Source organism: Monodon monoceros, unplaced genomic scaffold (assembly GCF_005190385.1).
Source record: "Monodon monoceros isolate NGI ecotype Baffin Bay Population unplaced genomic scaffold, NGI_Narwhal_1 Super_Scaffold_15, whole genome shotgun sequence".
Classification (NCBI taxonomy): domain Eukaryota; kingdom Metazoa; phylum Chordata; class Mammalia; order Artiodactyla; family Monodontidae; genus Monodon; species Monodon monoceros.
The window spans coordinates 68,478,893-68,500,442 of NW_021703771.1; the positions used below are offsets into that span (position 1 = coordinate 68,478,893).

The 21,550-nt window shown below is 39.6% G+C and overlaps 1 protein-coding gene across 8 annotated transcripts in view; it reads left to right on the plus strand.

Moving 5' to 3' along the window:
* Positions 1-21,550, plus strand: part of UTRN (utrophin) — a 505,655-nt gene that overhangs the window by 123,194 nt on the left and 360,911 nt on the right. For all 8 annotated transcript variants that reach the window (XM_029224149.1, XM_029224150.1, XM_029224155.1 and 5 more), the window contains 9 exons: positions 3,592-3,795; positions 4,703-4,884; positions 5,855-6,005; positions 7,174-7,293; positions 9,440-9,541; positions 13,222-13,329; positions 13,610-13,789; positions 16,307-16,476; positions 21,013-21,136. In XM_029224149.1, coding sequence (XP_029079982.1) covers positions 3,592-3,795; positions 4,703-4,884; positions 5,855-6,005; positions 7,174-7,293; positions 9,440-9,541; positions 13,222-13,329; positions 13,610-13,789; positions 16,307-16,476; positions 21,013-21,136 — 1,341 coding nt within the window. The remainder of the gene's footprint in view (positions 1-3,591; positions 3,796-4,702; positions 4,885-5,854; positions 6,006-7,173; positions 7,294-9,439; positions 9,542-13,221; positions 13,330-13,609; positions 13,790-16,306; positions 16,477-21,012; positions 21,137-21,550) is intronic.

Consider the following 21,550-nt stretch of genomic DNA (forward strand, 5'->3'; position numbering starts at 1 on the left):
AGAAAAAGAAAAAAGCTTAGAGGAAAAGAAGGCAAGAGATGGGGCCAGATTATGAACCAAGGGCTCTTTTTAGTAGTTTTGAGGATCAAGTGATATTGAGGAAAAGCCCTAATGTTTTATCATTGAATGTTTGCTGAGAAGCATTTGTCTCTAGTAGTGTAGTTATTATGCTGCATTAATGACGCATCCTTTTCAGGGCTCAAATAATCTTCAGAGTTTGCCTTTTGGTTTTAGAATCATTTCTTCATTGGATCGGGGTTCCTTTTGTTAGAAAGATGGAATATTCTACTTCTTATAGTGAAGGCTATTCTCTTTTAAAAAGAAGGGAGATTTCATTTGCCTTTCATGGTGTGTAGATAAAATAATCACTTCTGTTTAGGGCTCGGGGTGACATGATAAGAATTGCAGAAGCCATTTGCTGTTTGATTAAGAGCAAGTGTATTGGGACTTGCCTGGTGGCGCAGCGGGTGGGAATCTGCCAGCCAATGCAGGGGATGCGGGTTTGAGCCCTGGTCCGGGAAGATCCCACATGCCGCAGAGCAACTAAGCCCTGTGTGCCACCACTACTGAGCCTGCACTTTGGAGCCCACGAGCCACAACTACTGAGCCCGCATGCCACAACTACTGAAGCCTGTGCGCCTGGGGCCTGTGCTCTGCACCAAGGGAGGCCACCGTAATGAGAAGCCTGCGCACCGCAACTAAAGAAGGCCCACGTGCAGCAACGAAGACCCAACACAGCCAAAAATAAATAAATAAATACATTTATTAAAAAAAGAAAAGAGCAGATGTAATAATATTAACCTTTTCATTAATGCTTTCATTAATGCCTTAGAGGTTGAATTAAGTTAATTGGAGAGATGAAACGTGGTCAAGTTGTAATCATCTACTGTTTGACATATCTTGCCATCCTCTACTTTCCTGAGAACACTAATAGCCCGACTTCCTCTCTTGCTGTTTCTGCAAACATGTGCTGTAGAGCATTAGGTGGTCAGCAAATAATTCCTGAATTTCTCTTTAATCTCTCAGTTGAAGGTCTCCTCTTGTATGTGAATGAATACCTTCTGAACACCTGCATTTAGATAATGCCTTCCACTTCCCACCTCATAGATCCTAGTGCCTGTCTAAATGACCTTTGGCTGGTCACTAACTTTCCTAGTTCTCAGAATTGCTCATTAGAATATCGAGTTTTGATACTAAATGACCTCCAGGATTATTGTGGCTTTCCAGTTTTGGGGTTTTAGGTCCAGAACTTAACTCGTTTTCCCTTCTCTGTCTTCGGCACCACCCCTCTCCTAATCACCCGTCATTTCACCTGGGGGCTCCCTGATTCATTGTCTTTAACTCCTGCATGTTGTTTACCGGGTCCATTTGGATTCTTCCTCCAGAATATCTTTGGTGTGTGTTTTCTTTCTGTTCCAGCCCTCATACTAATTAAACACCTCATCTCCTCTTGTGGTTTACAAGGCCCAGCCCACCGCCCCAACTCATCTCAGGCCACTGCACACCAGTCGTGGTGGACTTCTTCCTCTCCTTCCCCAAGATTCTTGTACGTGTGGGTTGCTTTCTGTGAAACGCTCCTCTACCCACTGTTTGCATGGCAAGCTTCCCATCTTTCCTCAATTTCAATGGAACTTTTTCAGAGAAGACTTCCCTGATTAACCTAATTGAAATCCAACCCTACACACACACACACACACACACACACACACACACACACTCACACACTCACTCTGTTTCTTGCTGTCACAGTATTTTTGTAAACTATGTTAAGAATTTTAAATTGTATCTTAAGAGCATTGAGAAAGCAGTGAAAGATTTTAAGCAGGGAAGTCTTATGATGTGGTTACATTTTCCAAACATCATTCTGGCTGCTCTGTGAGAAGTGGGTGGTGGACGTAGCAGTCTGGGGAGCAGCGGGGAAGCAGAGACACTGGTAGCAGGCTGTTGCAGTGCTGAGGACAAACGGTTGTTGTGAAGATGGAAAGGCCTGGATGGATTTGAGATGAATTTTGAAGGTAGGAATTGCTTATACGTACATACTAAATGTGGGTGGTAAAAGCTAGAGATCAAGGCTGGCTCCCTGATTTTTAGCTGGAGGGGTCAAGTGCATGGAGGAGGCATTTACTGAAATGGGAAGCTTGAAGAGCTTTGGGGGGAAAAACTAGGGTTTAAATACAGACAATGTTTGATACGCCTATGAGACATTGAAGTGGAGATGTTAAGGAAGTAGGACATAGGAGTTTGGAGTTTGGGGCCAGAAATATAAAGGTAAATGTTTGCAGGATGTAGATGGTTCTTTAAATCCAATGGGAATGGATGAAACCATGCAGGCAGAGTACATAGAAGAAAAAAGGGCCCTGGACTTAATTTTGAGGAGCTTCATTACTTACATGTTGGCATATGCTGTTGAACTAGGAGGAAAGCCAAGATGGTGTTCTTGAAGCAGGGAAAGGAGAGCTTCAGGAGGGTGGGGACTGGTCAGATGTAGGGAATGCCACTGAAAGCTTAAGGAACATGAGGTGACCGGACCTCCAGGTTTGCTTGGAACAGTTCTGGTTTATGTGTGTTGTTCTAGTACTGTTGATTATCAAAAATGTTCTGTTTTTTTGTTAATTACATGGTCATCCTAAAGATGATGCTAGAAAAGTGGATTTGTCAATGAGAACGTTATTGGTAACACTGGCAAAAGCTTTTCCAGGTGTGTGGTGGGGACCAGTGCCCAATCAGCATGAAAGGGAGTGTTAACAAATGTAGCTGTTAAATACATGAGCATTTCTTATATTGTTCTCTATACGTTTGTGTATGTTTGAGATAGTACATAAAAACTGTGGATGAGAGGTGATAAAGTGGAGACAGGCTGTAGGCAAATTTTAAAGAATTTTTTTGCTCTGGAAGGGAACAAATGAATGAGAGAGGTGGTAGGTTTGGTTTTATGACTCTAAAGTATATAAGAAAATACTCCACTGCCTAGAAGGAGCTTGGAATAACTTGTTCCGCGGGCTCTTCAAAAAAAGACCAGCTAGTAACCTAGAGGGCAGCTGCCTCAAAAAAATATCACCAGTACGACAACCTGTATGTGTGTCTGTCTTTCAGTGTCTAAAATGCAATGCTAAAATGCAATTCAGTAAAAGCAATTTAACTAGGGTCAAAGCAGGATTCTAATCTCTGTCTCTTTAAATGACATCCATCCTTCAAGGCCCAGCAGGTTCCAGATCCTCTATGAAACTTTCCTATTTTAGCCCTCGGCGAATTCAAATAGCATTCCTTGTTGCACCCGTGGAATTTATAACTTTGTTAATAGCCTTTTTATTTTTGTTCAGAAGTGATTCATGTGGGTTATTTGTCTCTTCCCAGCTATATTAGAATGTCCCTGAGTACAGAATCCATGAGTGATGCAGCTTTTGTACTCTTTGCCATCCTAGCATTTAAAAATGCATTCTATGTCACAGCGTTGCTCACCCAGCTCCTGAGAATCAGGTGGATGCCTAAGACACAGGGGTGCCTACCTTGGTTTCTCCATCCAGTGTGTCTTTTTTGGACACCTTCTGGTCTTCACAGCCTTTGTGAGTTTTCTTGGCTTTGTCTTTATAGAGCTCAGCGCCAGAGGAGGAGCAAGAAGGTCCCCGAGCTGAAACCCCCAGCACTGTCACCGAGGTTGACATGGATCTGGACAGCTATCAGATAGCACTGGAGGAAGTGCTGACCTGGTTGCTTTCTGCCGAGGACACTTTCCAGGAGCAGGATGACATTTCCGATGATGTTGAAGAAGTCAAAGACCAGTTTGCAACCCACGAAGTAAATAATCTCTAGCTGATGAGCAGGATATATGTGCCATGGTGCCTGTGCCTCAGTCAGGGGCTGAACCCTGATGCTTGTTGTTTACTGAATTCTGCTCCACAGAAAGGTCATGGCATATTTTAAGACTTGTGGTATTTAAATAGGGCTTTGTTACAGAATTGGTGTGGGTGATTTAACTGTGCACTGGAATTAGATTGCGGATTTTAATCTTACCGTAATTTGTAGATTCTGTGAAGCCACTGACGAAAAAATCAGTGCCTAGTACAGCTCGTTTCTGAAGTGTATTGTTATAGTTAAAACACAAAGTGGCTAACTAATACACCAAATCTTTAGATTTGAATGTTCCCCAGGAAGTGATTATTTTTATTTATTGTATGATTAAGAAAACTCATATCCACTATTCCTGTGTAATTTTATATATTGAAAATTTCCTACTATTTCAGGGATATATTGCAGTGTAGTGATTGGATTATGTGAAGAATTCTTTTGATTAAGTAGTTTCTTGGTGTTGATATATTAATTGGCAGGTCTGATTTGCTGTTTTGGTTTCACAGTAACAGAAATGGTCATTTTCTTTAAGCAGTTTCTCTTGGGTGAGCATGGTGGTTTATTCGGTGTATCTTCTCATAATTCCATGTTCACGACTAACAGTAGCATAATCAGCATTTACTTAAACTAGCTGGTGTCATCACATGTAACACTGTCCTCTTCGATCTGTTCTTTTTGCTTCAGGCAGCTGCTCATTCCCTGTATTCAGAGCTTAAAAAATTGGATCAAAGTCTTGTTTATTTGCACTCTACGTGGTTACTTTTTCTCACAGCATTAATATTTAGACATTAACAATTTATTAAGATGTTTCTTCTTCACTGAGCAGCTCCCAAATCATAATGGTGTACCTTCTCAGGCTTTTATGATGGAGCTGACGGCACACCAGAGCAGTGTGGGCAATGTCCTGCAGGCAGGACACCAGCTGGTAACACAAGGAACTCTGTCAGATGAAGAGGAGTTTGAGATTCAGGAACAAATGACCCTGCTGAATGCCAGATGGGAAGCACTAAGGGTGGCAAGTATGGACAGACAGTCCCGGTGAGTGGAAGCTCAGAAAGAAACCCTATTCCATAGACTGCGTTGCCCAGTTTAGCACAAGGAAAAGTCTGCATGTCTGTGAGAACAAGATAACCAGAGAACTTGCCTTGTAAAATTTTGACTCTTTTCTTCATGTAGTGTTGCTGGAATTTTGTATGATCTTTATGTCCCCTTTGATATGTTAACCAAATGAAAACGTAAAAGTTGCAATACAGAAATTAGCAAAGACATTTAATATGGACTTTGCAGTATTAAAATTGGCTAACCATTAATTCTGATATGAAGACAGGACTATGTTATATTTATCCCCAGTTCTATTTTGTAACTTTTTTTTTAACATCTTTATTGGAGTATAATTGCTTTACAATGGTGTGTTAGTTTCTGCTTTATAACAAAGTGAATCAGTTATACATATATATATATATCCCCATATCTCTTCCCTCTTGGGTCTCCCTCCCACCCTCCCTATCCCACCCCTCTAGGTGGTCACAAAACACTGAGCTGATCTCCCTGTGCTATGTGGCTGCTTCCCACTAGCTAGCTATTTTACATTTGGTAGTGTATATATGTCCATGCCACTCTCTCGCTTCGTGCCATGCAACATTTTTTTAAGTATTTTGTTCCCCCATGGTTCGTTTTGTTGCGTGTATTGTGTGTTAAGGAGCGAACTGCATTCCATGGCAATTTCCACCTATTTAATAGGCAGGAATTCCTGATTGAAGAAACAATGATTCTGATACAAATAGAGGGTGCTGTTACTTGCATTCTTTGACTGCATTTAATTGACTCCATTTAGGAAGAAAATAATTTTTTTTTTTTTTTTTTGCTGGTTTCTATATTTAAAGACCAAATGCTACTTTTAATGGTTAGACAAGAATGCATTCCCTGCCCCATTTCTTTGCTGCCTGGAGTGTGTATTTGCTGTTGCAAAGGGAAGGAGTGGGAATAATGCTGTGTTCCCCTTGGACAGGCTGCACGATGTGCTCATGGAACTGCAGAGGAAGCAACTACAGCAGCTCTCCGCCTGGTTAACACTCACAGAAGAACGCATTCAGAAAATGGAAACTTGCCCCCTAGATGATGACTTAAAATCCCTACAAAAGCTGCTAGAAGATCATAAAGTAAATCTGGCTCATATTTCTTTTATACCTTATCAAATATGAAAAAGCAGCACTTAGCATTCTCAGGAGCCGATGGCGTCTATCATTAGTGCAGAGATGGGACACTTCTTCAGTGTGCTCTTTTATTCAGCAGCCTGTAGGGTAGAGTGCATGGGGATGTGACTTTTCTGAGCCAGGGATGAAAGCACAGGTAAAATTTTATGTGGGTATGTGTAGTTTTCTTATGAAAGTACATAGTGTTCATAAGATTCTCAGGGTTTGTTTTTTTTTTTTTTGGACCTATGAGTGGTTAAGAACCCTAGGGTGTTGCATGAATGCAGTGTGTGGGGAAATAAGGAAACCCTCAGATGGATCTGTACCTAATCCTTTCAGGAAAGCTATTGCTTCTTCTCCTAGGTGAAGATTCAAAATTTGGTGGGAGATTTAATTTGGTCACAAATTTAAGAGATAACTTTTCATAGTCAAGGAAAGGTAGAGTAAAATAGGCTCTCTGTGAACTGAAGGATTTTATTTTTCAATGAAATATCTAGATAACTGATAAATAAAGCTTTAGGGATACATTAAACACAAAAACTCAAGGCCTCTGATGACACTATTGGTAGTGTTTGAATAAATTACCTATATACATATGTGTTGTGACCTGCAATGCTCTTCCCATGGACGAAGTGGGAAGAGAAATTGTCTGTATACCCCTAATTGCTTTCCTGGGTAACAGAACAGCTTCTGACTATCAAATAGCATTCGACTTATCTGTCACTTTATACCATGTTGCACTAGATAAAATGATATCTGACTATGTGTATTCAAGTTTGGGACTTTATTGACTTAATGATTCTATATTCTTAATTCCTACTATAGGCGCTCAACTTGTTTATGGGACACCTTTTTTCTTTTTCTTTTGGCCAAAACTTGGAATAAAAATAATAAAAGTGATGACATCCCATTTGCAATCTGTTATGACATTGCATTTTCAAACTGCTTTGGTTCATAATGAAATGTAAAGATGTATAATGGGTTTGTTTCATTAGTAGAACACTTAGGCTAGTGATTGGAAATTTAAACACAATGCCTCATTAAATGTCCTTAATTACTATTGACAACTGAGTGGATTTTAAATAGGTAAATGGGAAAGAGTAGACATAATGGTTTATCTTAATTTTTTCTCTAGAGTTTGCAAAATGATCTTGAGGCTGAACAGGTGAAGGTAAATTCCCTAACTCACATGGTGGTGATTGTTGATGAAAACAGTGGCGAGAGTGCTACAGCTATTCTGGAAGATCAATTACAGGTAAGACCCTGTAAAGTAGGATCGTCCCAAGGGACCTGTGGTCTGAGCCCCAGTTGCACATTGCCCCTATTCTTCCTGTTCAGTCTCACTGTTTATTTAGAATCGTAGAACAATCTTCTTTAGGTTGTACTTCCCAGTTGGGATTCCACAGCATGCGGGTTTACAGGAGAACCTAGGTATCATTCCTTTACTTCAGCCCTTGGGGAATGGTTGGGGCCGCTTGTGGTCCACAGCTGCCTTGGGCATATGAATAAGATGTGGAAGCATAAGAACTGATCTCAACAAGTGGTCCACAGATTTCTTGCTCAGAATCACTTGACGAACTTGTTAAGATGCATATTTCTGGGCTCTACGCAGACCTAAGTCCCTGGGAGTGGGGCCCAGTGAATATGTAAAGAAAATGTAAAGTTTGAGAATTTCAGCCATGTGGGATTTAATATCCCTGTTTCTTTGGTAGATCAATGTGTGAATGTCAACCCCAGTTCTGCGAACCTTGCTTCTTTTTGCTCAGTGACTATAGTGTATCTTTACAAGTCTTTATAAAGAGAGTTTTTGGTTGACAGTTAACCCTTGAAAACTTGGGGTTAGGGGCACTGACCTCTCAAGTGGTTGAAAATCCAAGTATAACTTTTTACTTCCCCAAAACTTAACTACCAATAGCCTATTGTTGACTGGAGGTGTTACTGGTAACAAACAGTCCATCAGGACATATTTGGGTTGGCCAAAAAGTTCGTTCAGTTTTAAGGAAAAATAAAAGACACACTTTTCATTTTCACCAAGAACTTTATTGAACAGCGTATTTATCAACCGAACGAACTTTTCGGCCAACCCAATATTTTGTGTTATATGCATATCTACAGATGTTTTATGCATTCATGAATACCTAACTTTTTCTTAATTTTTTCGATATCCCTAGGTTATGTGCTTTGTCTTTATTTCAAATTGTCACAAATCTCCAAAATTTTTTCCAGTGTATTTATTGAAAACAATCCAAGTATGAGTGGACCCGCAGCTCAAACCCCTGTTGTTCAAGGGTATTTTACTTAAACAATACTTGGATTATCTGATATAATGTTGCCAGCTGATGATTTTCAGTAACTTTCAGACTATAAATTATCATATGAAATTCTTTTTCTTTTGTATCATTTAAAATTAGCCAGTGGTTTTGAGCCTTTGGTGCAGTAGTATTTAGTTATTATAGTAATCTGAGAGGTAGGCATTTATGTCTTGCCTATTTAATAGTGAGGAAATTCAGAGGTTTAAGTAGGCAATGAGTTTTCATGCTGAGACAACAGACCTGTCTTATGGCTCTGCGTTCTCTACCCTTTGAGCTATGCAAAGCTTACTCTGGTATTAAGTATTGAAATAAGATAATATTAATTAAATAATTATTGCTCCCAAGTAAGTAATGAAGAAATAAAATTTACAATTTGTTAATCATTATTTATAAAGCGGTAATAAAATAATTTTTTGGGAAAGTCATCATGAAGATCGATTTTTTTAAACTAATCAAATTTATTTAGTTAGTTTTGCTAATACTTGTAATATTCTGTTGCTAAGTTTTGTGGAATTTTCTATGGATCATGCAATGTAAACAGAACAAATCAATTAAGTATTTTTTTACAGAAATTCTCTCATTCAAAACATAGTTTTTATAAATTAAATTTTTTTTTCATAATTTTGGTACTACAGATGAAAATTGTCTTGGCATGTAAAAGGTGGTTAAGAAACAATTGATGCACTGAATTTTGTCTTAAAGATAATTATAGCCTGAAGAAAATGGAAGCACAGAAAATAGATGTTTGCTTTATTTCAAAGGTATATGTGAAACTGTCAAATTCTCATATAAAAACCACAATAAAATGGAAAAGAGTGGGAATTTGGGGTCAAAAGTTACAGGATGGAGTTCTAATTGTGCCACTTTCTAGCTACGTAGTGTGAAATAATTAAATTCTATTGAAATTAGTTTTTCTCATCTATAAATTTATAGGATTCATCTGTATTACTTAAAGCAACTTTCATAAAAATATTTTTCATAAATTGCTACTTCGTAATGGAGAACGATGGCTGTCAAGAATTTCTTTAAGGATTGTGTTAATTATCTCTTAAGGCTTTGTTGACAAAGGATGGTTTCTTCCTTTTCTAGAAACTTGGTGAACGTTGGACAGCCGTGTGCCGATGGACTGAAGAACGTTGGAACAGGTTACAGGAAATCAACATTCTGTGGCAGGAATTACTGGAAGAACAGGTATGAAGCTGTTATCCATAATGGGCAAAATAAGTGGTGAAAAGTAAACCCATCATTAATTATGGCATTAGAATAAAGTCTTGTTTATTTTTCTTCAAAAGGAAAATTTATAAATAATTATTTATTATGTTAAAAGTCAGCTTTGTATCCATTTTATCATGCAGTTTATTCATAGAGATTGCATTATATATTAGCTCCATTGTAATAATAATTTGACTTTGTTCATTACTGAGAATATTAGTATTTAGATATGCTACTTTTAGGATTTGCTTGACATAATTTTTACTGCATTTGTGTTGGGTAATGTATTTGAACTTGTATCCATACAGCCTAGCATATGGTTTGTGCTCAGTACATAATGATAAATGAATCCATTCAATACTTTGTGAACTTTAAACCACAAGAATTTTTCGTGATTTTTAATCAGGATAACTACTGAAATTAATAAGAAAATATTATTTAGCAACACCATTGATTGAACACTTAGTTAATTTTTTTTTCACTAAGGATTAACATAGAAAATGAACCTTTTGAGCAAAGCTGCCACTTCAAGTTTTCAGTCTGAGTGGTGGCCCTTTGCCCATCTTCATCCTTCCAGAAAAGCAACCGTCAAAACAGAATACAAATAAGCAAGACTTTTCCTCAAAGTGCCAAAGAATTGTGGTGTAGAAAATAAGCAGATACTCTTTTCCCACTTCTCAGTGTCCATTGTGAGTCTTTTAAATGCATTTCATTTCCATCCACAAAAAGCGGCTATATTCTTTTCACGGAATAAAAACAGATGTATGATGTTTTGTGATTTACTAAATATGGTGGCAGAGAGAACATTTTAAAAAGCAGGTTGCAAAATTTGTCCCAGTGAAGTTGTAAGTTACTGCCACCTGCCCCCAAGACCAGAATTGTCCTATTAAGAATCACATAATGGACCTGATTCTGAAATATTTACATTTCGCTTTACAAAGATTTAAATTTACTTAGTCCCTTTTATTCAGGCCAATGAGTCACGTAGAATAATTAAAATTTTACTTCATTAATGATAGTGGGAGACATTGATTGCTAGGGAACCACTGTGTTACTCATCTAAGTAAAATAATTTAAAATTTGGAAAGAATCAAAATTTGGTAATTAAAAGTATTTAAAAATAGAGGGTGGCTGGGATTTTGGCCATTTATTACCGTAGGTTTAAAAATGACCTTTGAATGGCCTTCTGTTAGTGATATGGAAGGAGAAATCGTGTTAAAATGTAGAACTGAAGCCAACACTGGTACTTAATTGATAATTTGCTGTTAAAGAGAATGAGACCAATCAACCGTGTCTGAATTAGAAAATCTTTCAAGGGATTATTGTTCACTCAGTTGCAGAGGCTTTAAGATAGAAATGGGCTCTGAGAATTAGTTCAAAATTTCTGCAGCATAAGCCAAGTGTGGCAAGCAAGGTATTCTGTGATTGACTTTAACTTACCTTTCCAAACTTAACTTTCCCTCAGTCCTTCCATGTACCCAGTGCTCAAATCCTGAATTTCCAGTTTGTAGCCCATTCCTAGACTGTCAAGGCCACGAGAGTAGTGCTGGTTCTTTTTCACTTCTCTATTCCCAATGCATATGGTGCATGATAGGTTGCTTATGGGTTGTGTTGTATTGTTTTCATGGTTTTGGAAGAGCGAACTGGTTTTCTAGCCTCTGTGTTTTTAAGTGTGGCATCTTCCTCGGAATGCCTTTTTACCCATCTCTTTAGTTTTAAGTTCTCCCCACCTGTTACCAACCCTTTCGAGTCCGGCTCCTACAAGGGCCCTCTTGCCCAGTGATGCTCGAGCCAATAGAATGAAACCTAGTTTGGTTCAGAAGCAAAGGAAAGTTTTATTCTTTTTTTTTTTTTTAATTTTATTTATTTTTGGCTGCGTTGGGTCTTCGTTGCTGCATGCAGGCTTTCTCTAGTTGCGGCAAGCGGGGGCTACTCTTTGTTGCAGTGCGCAGGCTTCTCATTGCAGTGGCTTCTCTTGTTGCGGGGCACGGGCTCTAGGCATGTGGGCTTCAGTAGTTATGGCACGTGGTCTCCATAGTTGTGGCTCGCAGGCTCTAGAGCGCAGGCTCAGTAGTTGTGGCGCACGGGCTTAGCTGCTCCGCGGCATGTGGGGTCTTCCCGGACCAGGGCTCGAACCCGTGTCCCCTGCATTGGCAGGCGGATTCTTAACCACTGCGCCACCAGGGAAGTCTGAAAGTTTTATTCTTCGAGGAAAGAATGGAGAGGAGTGAGCTTGCGCCCTAGAGTCCATGCTCTCCCCAGCAATCATCGGCGGGGCTTCTTTAGGGGGTTCTTCTTGGCGGGGAGGGGGTGGAGTTCTCGCGGGTCTGGTGCAGGTGTGTTGCGCATGGCTCCAGATTACAGTGCTGGGCGCAGCCTCTGCACATGGCCTGCTGCCGCCATCTTGGACTGAGGTATCATGCCCGGCACTTCTGCACACCGGCTGCCGAGCTGAGATGTTGGGCATGGTGGGTCTCCTCTGGGAACCAGTCCACCTTGTTAGGTGCAAGGACTCTGCACATGGCCGCCTACAGGCAAGTGAAACTAGACTAAGCACAAAAGAGGAGGTTAGAACTTATCACCTAGATTCCGCCTTATTTTTCCCGGTACCCCAGTGGGCTTTGCCAGTGACATATCCATCTAGGACCATGAAGTCACCTATAAACTCCCTCCCCCTCCCCACTGTTTCAGAGCTGTAAGCAATCTCTTTGTGGTGTCTGCACTTTCTAACTGGTGGCACAGTTATTTTTGTGCGTATCTTATCACTCTTACTACATTGAGGACAGGATCCATGTTTGTCTTGTATTTTCTAATCTTTCTCCTTTTTTTGATGGAATATAAAGGCAGAGAATAGTTGTTAAATAAACTGATAAATAAAACAACTAGAGAAAGAGTTGATTCCAAACACAGAACCAAGAATTTCCCCCCTCAACTCTAGAAAAAGGTTTCTGTGGTAAATACTACATTTTGGGAAAAATTATCCCAATGCAGCCATTTTTGTTGTTTTTACTCCTCCTTCATGTTATCTCCCTACTTTACTAAATATCTTCTGCCTAAAAGACATGCATCACTGGCCAATGAAGTTTAAAGATCTTTATATTGACTTTGGACTATCCTCAAACTTCGTCCTCTAGTCATACTTGCTGTCAAATCTGGAGCATTAGTGTGGTTGTCCTGCAAGATGCATGAAAAAACCATTGGCTTCGGAGTGTGGGTCTTTGACCTGTCTCTGCAGTTAACAAGCCAAGAGATCTTGGACATATAATTTGGCCTCTCTCTGTTCCTTCCTTAAAATGAGGGGCTGAGACAAGAAAATTTCTGACCTTCCCTCTGCATCTAGAGAGTTATAAAGTGATTCTTTTGGAGACTTGGATAGCTGGATTTAGCCTTTTAGACCCACCTACTTCCCTGAGAATTAGGTTTAGTTATCCAGGAGTGGGGCTAATTTCAGGTCGATCTGTTGCAAATCTGAGAAGGGTAATATCTTAAAGATGCCTTCCTGGGCCATTTATGCCCCAGGCTTAGGTGTTTGAAGTCCTTCTTATCCCAGGTGTGGATAAGCTTCTAGTAACATAAAAATTGGAGATTCTGGAACTTGATTGAATTGAATTACCAAATGATTCCCTAAATATATTTCTAACTTTTATTATTCTTTGTAGTGCTTGTTGAAAGCATGGTTAACTGAAAAAGGAGAGGCTTTAAATAAAGTCCAGACGAGCAACTTCAAAGACCAAAAGGAACTCAGTGTCAGTGTTCGACGACTGGCTGTAAGTGATGTCATTGTCAGCATTTGTCTTTTAAGCCTGTGATATCTTACTGTTTTATATCAACGGTTAATACAATTTAGTGAATAGACTCTTTACCTAACTCTGGAATGCTGCCATGTAATGATCTAGAACCAGGAGTCTTATCTTTTAGCTTTAGGGAATTAATTGCAGGGCAGGTGAATTTTATAATAAAATATACATGTTTACATTTCCTGACTGGGGAACAGGAAGATAAAGTCCTGTTAAAAGGGAGTCATCTAATAAGTATCTGAAATACTAGATTTTGAAGGAAGACATGGAAATGAAGCGTCAAGCATTGGATCAACTGAGTGAGATTGGCCAGGATGTGGGTCAGTTACTTGATAATCCTAAGGCATCCAAGAAGATCAACAGTGACTCAGAGGAACTGACTCAGAGATGGGATTCCTTGGTTCAGCGACTAGAAGATTCCTCCAACCAGGTACCTTTTGCTTCGGGTAATGTGTTGTGCCATTAAGTGGAAATTATATGTTCAGGTTTGTTTTAGTTTTTGTGAAATAAAAGTAGTAGCTAAACTAAAAAGTTGGTTTCTTATACCTGGTTTACTATAAAATTGAAAAATTGACATGTGAATATCTTCTTTAGTTTTCTAAAGTAAATTTTAGTAGACCTTCAAAAAACTTATATCCAGTCATTCAACCCTTAGTAACTGATAACACTTAGACATGAATCCATTAAATGATCTTTAAATCTTAAATAATCTTATTAATTTAAAGAATATTTTAACAAATTGAACAAAATTAACACTTTGGTTTGTACATGAATGTTCATAGCAGCATTATTCATAATAGCCAAAAAATGAAACAACTGATAATATCCATCAATAGATGGATGGATAAACAAAATGTGGTATATCCATGCAATTGTTAGGCAATAATAAAATGAAGTACTGATACGTGATACAACATGGATGAACCCTGAAAACACTGTGCTGAGTAAAAGTAGCCAGTCACAAGCTTAATGTGCTATAATTCTATCTATATGAAGTATCCAGAATAGGCAAACCCAGAGAGACAGGGGCCAAGAGGGAGAGAAAGATGGGGAGTGACTGTTTTGGGCACAGGGTTTCTTTTTTTTTTGTTTTCTGAAGATAATATAATTTATTTAGATATCAATAAAGGAAGGAGATTTAGAGGGCTTCCCTGGTGGCGCGGTGGTTGAGAGTCCGCCTGCCGATGCAGGGGACACAGGTTTGTGCCCCGGTCCGGGGAGATCCCACATACCGTGGAGTGGCTGGGCCTGTGAGCCATGGCTGCTGAACCTGCGCGTCTGGAGCCTGTGCTCCACAACAGGAGAGGCCACAACAGTGAGAGGCCTGCGTACCACAAAAAAGAAAAAAAAAAGGAAGGAGATTTAGGAACCACACTTATAAAGAACCAAGAAGTAAAAGAAGAAATCAAAAGGACAATTAGAAAATTATTTGAGATTAATAAAAACAAAACCAAAACGTACCAAAACTCATGAATTCAGTGAAAGTAGTGTTCAGAATGAAATCGATAGCTTTACATGCCTGTGTTAAAAAAGTTATATCAACATCCTAAGCTTCTCCATTAAGAACTAGAAAAAAGAGTAAATTAAACCAAGTAGAAGAAAGAGAATAAGAAATATTAGAGTACAAATATCTAACGAAGAGAATGGAAAAACAATTGAGAAATTAAATAAAACCAAAATTTGATTCATTGGAAAAATGAACAAAATTGACAAAACTTTAGCCACACCAACTAAGCACAAAAGAGAGGACTCAAATTTCTCAAATCAGAAACATGAGATGATATCACTACCAACCTTATTGGAATAAAATCATTGTCATCATCACCATCATCTTTTACATATTTTTCCGGAAAGTAGAGGTGGGGAGGATGTTTCCCAAATAATTTTAGGAAATGTGTATTCTCCTATGCCAAAACAAAGATATCACAAACAAAGAAAATTTTGTATAAATATCTCTTATGAACATAGATGTGAAAATTCCCAAGTAAATACTAGAAAATCAAATCCAATAACATATAAAAAGAATAATATGTTGTGACCAAGTGGGAGTTATCCCTAGAAGGGAAGATTGAAATATCAATCAATGCATTACACCGTATCAATAGAATAAAAGACAAAAACATGTGATCATCTAAATATAAAAAAGGCATTTGACAGAATTCAACACCCTTTTATGATAAAAACACACACCAAACTGGAAATAGATGGGAGCTTTCTCAACCTAATAAAGAGCTTCTACATAAAAACCAAAGACCAACATCACACTCAGTGATGAAAGACTGAATACTTTCTCCCTCACGCAAGGAACAGGACAAAGATGTCCTTGTACTAGAGTTTCTAGACAGGATGATTAGGCATTAAAAAGAAATAAAACTCATGTGAATTGGAAAAAAATAAAACTATCTCTGTACTCACATGATATAACCTTTTATATAGAAAATCCTAAGGAATCCATACACATACACACACACACACACACACACACACACAACTATTAGACTGATAAACATGCAACAAGCTTGCAGGATACAAGATCAGTATATACATTTGAATATATTGCTGTACGTTATTGATAAGTAGTCGTTCCTGAGGTCTGGAGCAGGGGTGTGCAAACTACAGGTCTTGTGAACTAAATCTAATCAGCTCCTTGTATTTGTGAGTAAAGTTTTATTGGAACACAGTCATGCCCATTAATTTATCAATACATATCGTCTATGGCTTTTTTCCTGCCACAATAACAGAGTTGAGTAATTGTGACAGAGACTTTAGGGTTTCGTTTTGAAATGATAAAACTATTCTGGAATTAGAAAGTGGGCATGGTTGCACAACTCTGAATATATTAATAACCATTGGACCGTACATTTCCAAGGGGAGAATTTTATGGCATGTGAATTATATCCCAATAAAGCTGTTATAAAACATTAAAACTGGATGATTTTTATTTCAGGTGACTCAGGCTGTCGCAAAGCTGGGAATGTCCCAGATTCCTCAGAAGGATCTTTTGGAGACGGTTCGCCTAAGAGAACAAGTAACTACAAAAAGGTCTAAGCAAGAGCTGCCTCCTCCTCCTCCCCCAAAGAAGAGACAGATCCCTGTGGATCTGGAAACTAAGAAAAGGTGAGAACAGATAGAGGCTATTTTCCAAACCCAATCCCGCACATAATGTAGTTTGTACTCAGAACTTATTTTGTACTGATCACTAATCATATACAAATTTAGACATAATTATTGTAATGGAAATTCAACTACCGAACCACTCACTACCTCTGAGTCTTCTGAGTATTTCACTTTACACTGCTAAGCATCTAAATCATCTGGATGATTTTATTTATCTTGGGTTCAATTGGGAGAACTGTGTGACAGAACCCTTCTTCCTTTCCCATCGGTTACCTTGGGTGGATATGATTGTCCATGATCCCTCATTTATTCTTTCTTTCTCTATCACAGTTCCTACAGTTTTGCTTTAGATCCATCTCCTTATTCTTTGTGACTCTCCTTCCTCTTCTCACCTTTAAAAAAACGTACTTCAGGGAAGTAATTCATTTTTAGTCTCCTTTTCTTCCTTTTCCTCCTTCTTTTCTTTTTTCATGTCTTCTTTCTTTGTTAATTCCTTTGTCATATTTATTAATAGATTCTTCGTGTTTTGCTTTAAAATCCATCTTTGGTAAAATATCTTTTCATTTCTGACTCAAAAGAAACTCAGGATTCTTATAGGAGGAATAACCATGGCTGGCGTATAGTGAGCTTTCACTAGTGTCAGATCCTCTGTAGAGCTCTCCTGTGGGCGAGGTACTGTTCCTCACAGGCACTGGAGCAGGTAGTCTCAGAGCAGCCCTTGAGTAGTGCTATCATTCTTGCCCTTTGACAGTAGAATCCCAGTGCTTGGGTAAATGTGCTGTTATTTTTGCCTGAATAAAAATGATATGATTTCCCCAGTTTAGCTTTTGTTAGACAAAGCAGGATTGTAATTTTATCTGATGACCTTCATTTTGATAATAAGGCTGTGTTCCTGCCTCCTAAGAGCATCTCCTTGCAGGACCACTGGACCTCTGAGTTGTAAGCAGCAGCTGTGGAACTTTTACTTCTGGAGCCAAGGTAGCAGATAAGGGAGATGCTTCTGATGTTGATATCACCATAGACCTTTCATTTCCTGAGTGTTTATATTCTGTCAGTGTATCTGGCAGCGTGTCTCTCCAGTGCTGACTATGTGCATTTGGGAGCTGGGAAGGTTGTAAAAGACTAGGGCGCATAAATAGGTTCTGGTACCAATTCTGACTCACAGGTTTAGTCCTACAAGACTGCTTTCTCTTCCTCCTCCCCTGCCCCAGACCAGAGGCCACTTACAAGCCCAGGTTACCTGTGTTTCTTACCTACTGGCTACAGGTTGGAGGTTTCCACGGCCTCCTCCTTGGACTTGAGACGCTAGTCGCAAATCCAGGTTGTTACCTATATTCTGACCAACTGGTTATAATTCCGAGGTTTCTAACACCACCTCCTCTGGTTCAGTTAATTTGCTAGAGCAGCTTATAGAACTCAGAGAAACATTTTACTTAATAGATTATCTGTTTATTATAAAAGGAATGCCACCCAGGAACAGCCAGACTGAAGAGATGCACAGGGCAAGTCATAGGGAAAGGGTGCGGAGCTCCCATGCCCTCTCCAGGTGTCCCACTCTCTCTGAATATCCATGTGTTCACCAACCCGAAGCTCTCTGAACCCCATCCTTTTGGGTTTTTAGGGAGGCTTCATTACATAGTCATGATTGATTAAATCATTGACCTTTGGTGATTGATTCAACCTCCATCCCCTCTCCTCTCCCCTGAGGTCAGGGGGGTGAGACCGAAAGTTCCAACCCTCTAATCACAGGGTTGGGTCTTCTGACAACCAGCCCACCTTTTTAGGTGGGATCCAAAAGTCATCTCACTAACATAACAAAGGACACCTTTGTTGCTCTCATCACTGGAAATTCCAAGGGTTTGGGGAACACTATGCCAGAAATAGGGACAAAGACCAAATATACATTTCTTACTATAAATCACAATATCACAGTGCATAACTATAAAACCTTAAACACGACCATGTTATATAGGGTGAATTCTGCTGCAAGAAACAGAATACTGTACCCAAAGTGACTTAAACGATGAGGTCATTGATTATCTCACATTACAAGGAGTCCGGAGGTGGGGCAGTTTTAATGGGATGGTGTGGGTCAGCATCCTGGCACCTTGTCTCTGCCCTCCTCAGCATGTTGGCTTTTCCCTTGTTTTCTCATGGTCCCAAGATGCTGCTGTAGCACTGGGCATAACATCCTTGTATAACCTGCTTTATAGGCAGGTAGAGCAGTTTTTCCTTATTTGGAGAAAAACCTTTCCTGGAAGATATCAGCTAACTCCCGCACCCTGGTCTCAGTGGCCAGGACTCAGTCACTTGCCCACACCCTGGGTTCCTGGGAGGTTGAAACTGTCCTGCCTTTTCAGTCTCTATGGTTGTGTTCTGGGGTACTGGGGCAGCAAGGAAGAAGTGTGGGGAGGGAGGTGTCTATTGGGTGGGCAACTAGTTGTGAATTCCACAGTCTTTTATCCATGATTTGATTGATGCAGAAATGCCTTCAGTTCATTGCTGGACAAATGGAGGCTTGAGTACATCCAGTTCATTATAATAGACGGCAGTGAAGTTTCATTATTAGAAATTTTGCCCAAAGTCTGCCCCTCTAAGTCTATTCATGTGTGCTAGTTTTGCATCTTGGAGTGATACAGAGCTACATCACCCCCCTTCAATATGGTACCTCTTCAGAATTTAAGGATAGGTTTCATATTCTAATTTACATTGTCCTAAAGTCTAAGTATTCTTAAGCACCCTAATGTGACATGGTTTCCAGATCCTTTAATGTTTTCAGTCTGATGGAGAAACCACTATTAGCTTGTCTTAAAATGGGCTGTTGTCCGAGCCGATGTGAACCTTGAATAGCTGCTAGCACAGCTTATAATACATGCCTCAGAAATGATGGTTTATTTCCCCTTCTCTTCTGGTGCTGCTAGTGGCTGGTTTTTTTTGTTTGTTTGTTTGTTTTTTCAGTCACCACAGGGACAGTCATTTCCTATAATCTAGATACACTTCTGTTAACATGAGCTGAGATCACTGGGCCTCCAAGGCGTTCACATTGTGCCTTCTCATATTGAGGGCAGAGGTGGAGTAAGTCTCCAAAAGTTCATTTAAAACATATGATCTTTGGTTTCTGCTCCTCTTCTCTGAAAGATTAAATAGAAACCGGCTCTTAAGATGACAGGAGGCGTGTACCATTGTCTGAGTGATACTGTGACCCCTGGTTATTTACCTAGAGTGTCACAAAATCCCATTCAAAGTACCAGAAAAATTTATCTTGATGCAAAGACAAATATTCATAATTCACTAGAAACACTTTGAGCCAAGTTTCCCAAAAGAATCAGCAAGGACAACCTGTGCTTACCTGAAAGTCTCTGAAAATACCCAGATCTTGCTTTGAGAAACCCTGGGGCAAAGCCCTGGATACGAGGACAGACTCCTCAGCTTGAATCCCAGCTCTACCTTTTGTTAGCTTTGCTGCCTGGAGTAGTTATTTAAAACCTCTGCGAGCTCAATTCCTGCATCATTAGAAAGGATAATAACAGTGTATACTCACAGGGCTGTTGTGAGGCTTCCTTGACTTAATAATGCACATAAACCATTTAGAGAAGGGCCTGGCATATGGCCAGCAACCAGTGACTGTTCCTCTTCTTGTTCCTCCTTACTGTGGTTTTGACCGACTTTCTCAACACCTCTAAAGTCTGTCCCCTTTTCCCCTTTCCACTGTCATTTGGCTTGGCTTCCGATACTACCACAGCCTGTTCTCTGGACTTGCCTCTCTTTATTCTTTCTCCTCAGTGAACACAAAAGGGTAAATATAATCATGTCCGTCCCATGCTTTAAGCCCCTCACTGGCTCTCAGCTGTCTTTTGGGTAAGGTCCAACTCCTTAATCTATCCTGCAGGGCTTTCCAGTCACTGGTCCCTGTGGCTCTCTGCCACACTGTCAATTGTTCCCCCCTGACTAGTGCTTGCTATTCCAGCCACACCTAACTACTTATAGTGGTCAAAGTGTGTTCCTCCCTTTCTTTGTTCTCCTTTTATGCAGAAAACTCCTGGGCACAATGCTGTTGTTCCCCAGGAAGCCATTCCCTCCCCATTGGCTTAGGAGGCATCCTGTGAATTCCTGGGATTGTGTTGGCTTACCTTCATATTAAGAGCCCAGTCCAGTGCCTGGCATATAGGAGACTCAGTAACTACATGTTGAATTAAACAAGGCATTAACTTAGGAATGTCTGTACTTGTTCTTTTCTGCTGTTATCTAACCAAATCTGTTTTTCATGATCTACAAAGGGTTTACAAAAGTATAAGTGGTTTCTTATAATGTTTAAAATTTTTATTTAATTATTTTCTTTATTCATTGACACTACGATTTTGTTCCTGTTTTTCATACTTTTAATTGTAAATGTATGATCTTATTTTGTATGGTTACTGTATTTCTCGGTTGCCTTTATTTTTTATGAGTGCTTAAAAACACATACCTCTTTCTTGAGCCAAGTGAAACAATAGAAGAAAATGACTGACATTTGGTAACATCTGAATTTCAAATCAGGTTTGATGCTATAAGTGCTGAGCTGTTGAACTGGATCTTGAAATCAAAGACTGCCGTTCAGGCCACAGAGATAAAAGAGTATAAGAAGATGCAAGAAACATCAGAAATGAAAAAGAAGTTGAAGGTAAAACATAAAACAAGAATATTGCAGTGAATAAAATATTTCATCAGGATGGATTTGCTTTTGGCATAAAGATGTGATGGGATCCAAAGTCTTCCAAAATGTAGCCATAAGATACCTTTTAGAATGCTGTAGTACATTTTGTTATTTTTCTGTTTTGTTTTCTTTTTTGCGGTACACGGGCCTCTCACCGTTGTGGCCTCTCCCGTTGCGGAGCACAGGCTCCGGACACGCAGGCCCAGTGGCCATGGCTTACGGGCCTAGCTGCTCTGCGGCATGTGGGATCTTCCTGGACCGGCACATGAACCCGTGTCTCATGCATCGGCAGGCGGACTCTCAACCACTGCGCCACCAGGGAAGCCCGTAGTACATTTTGAATCTATGCAAGCTGGCTGGCATCAGATCCCTGTGTGGAGG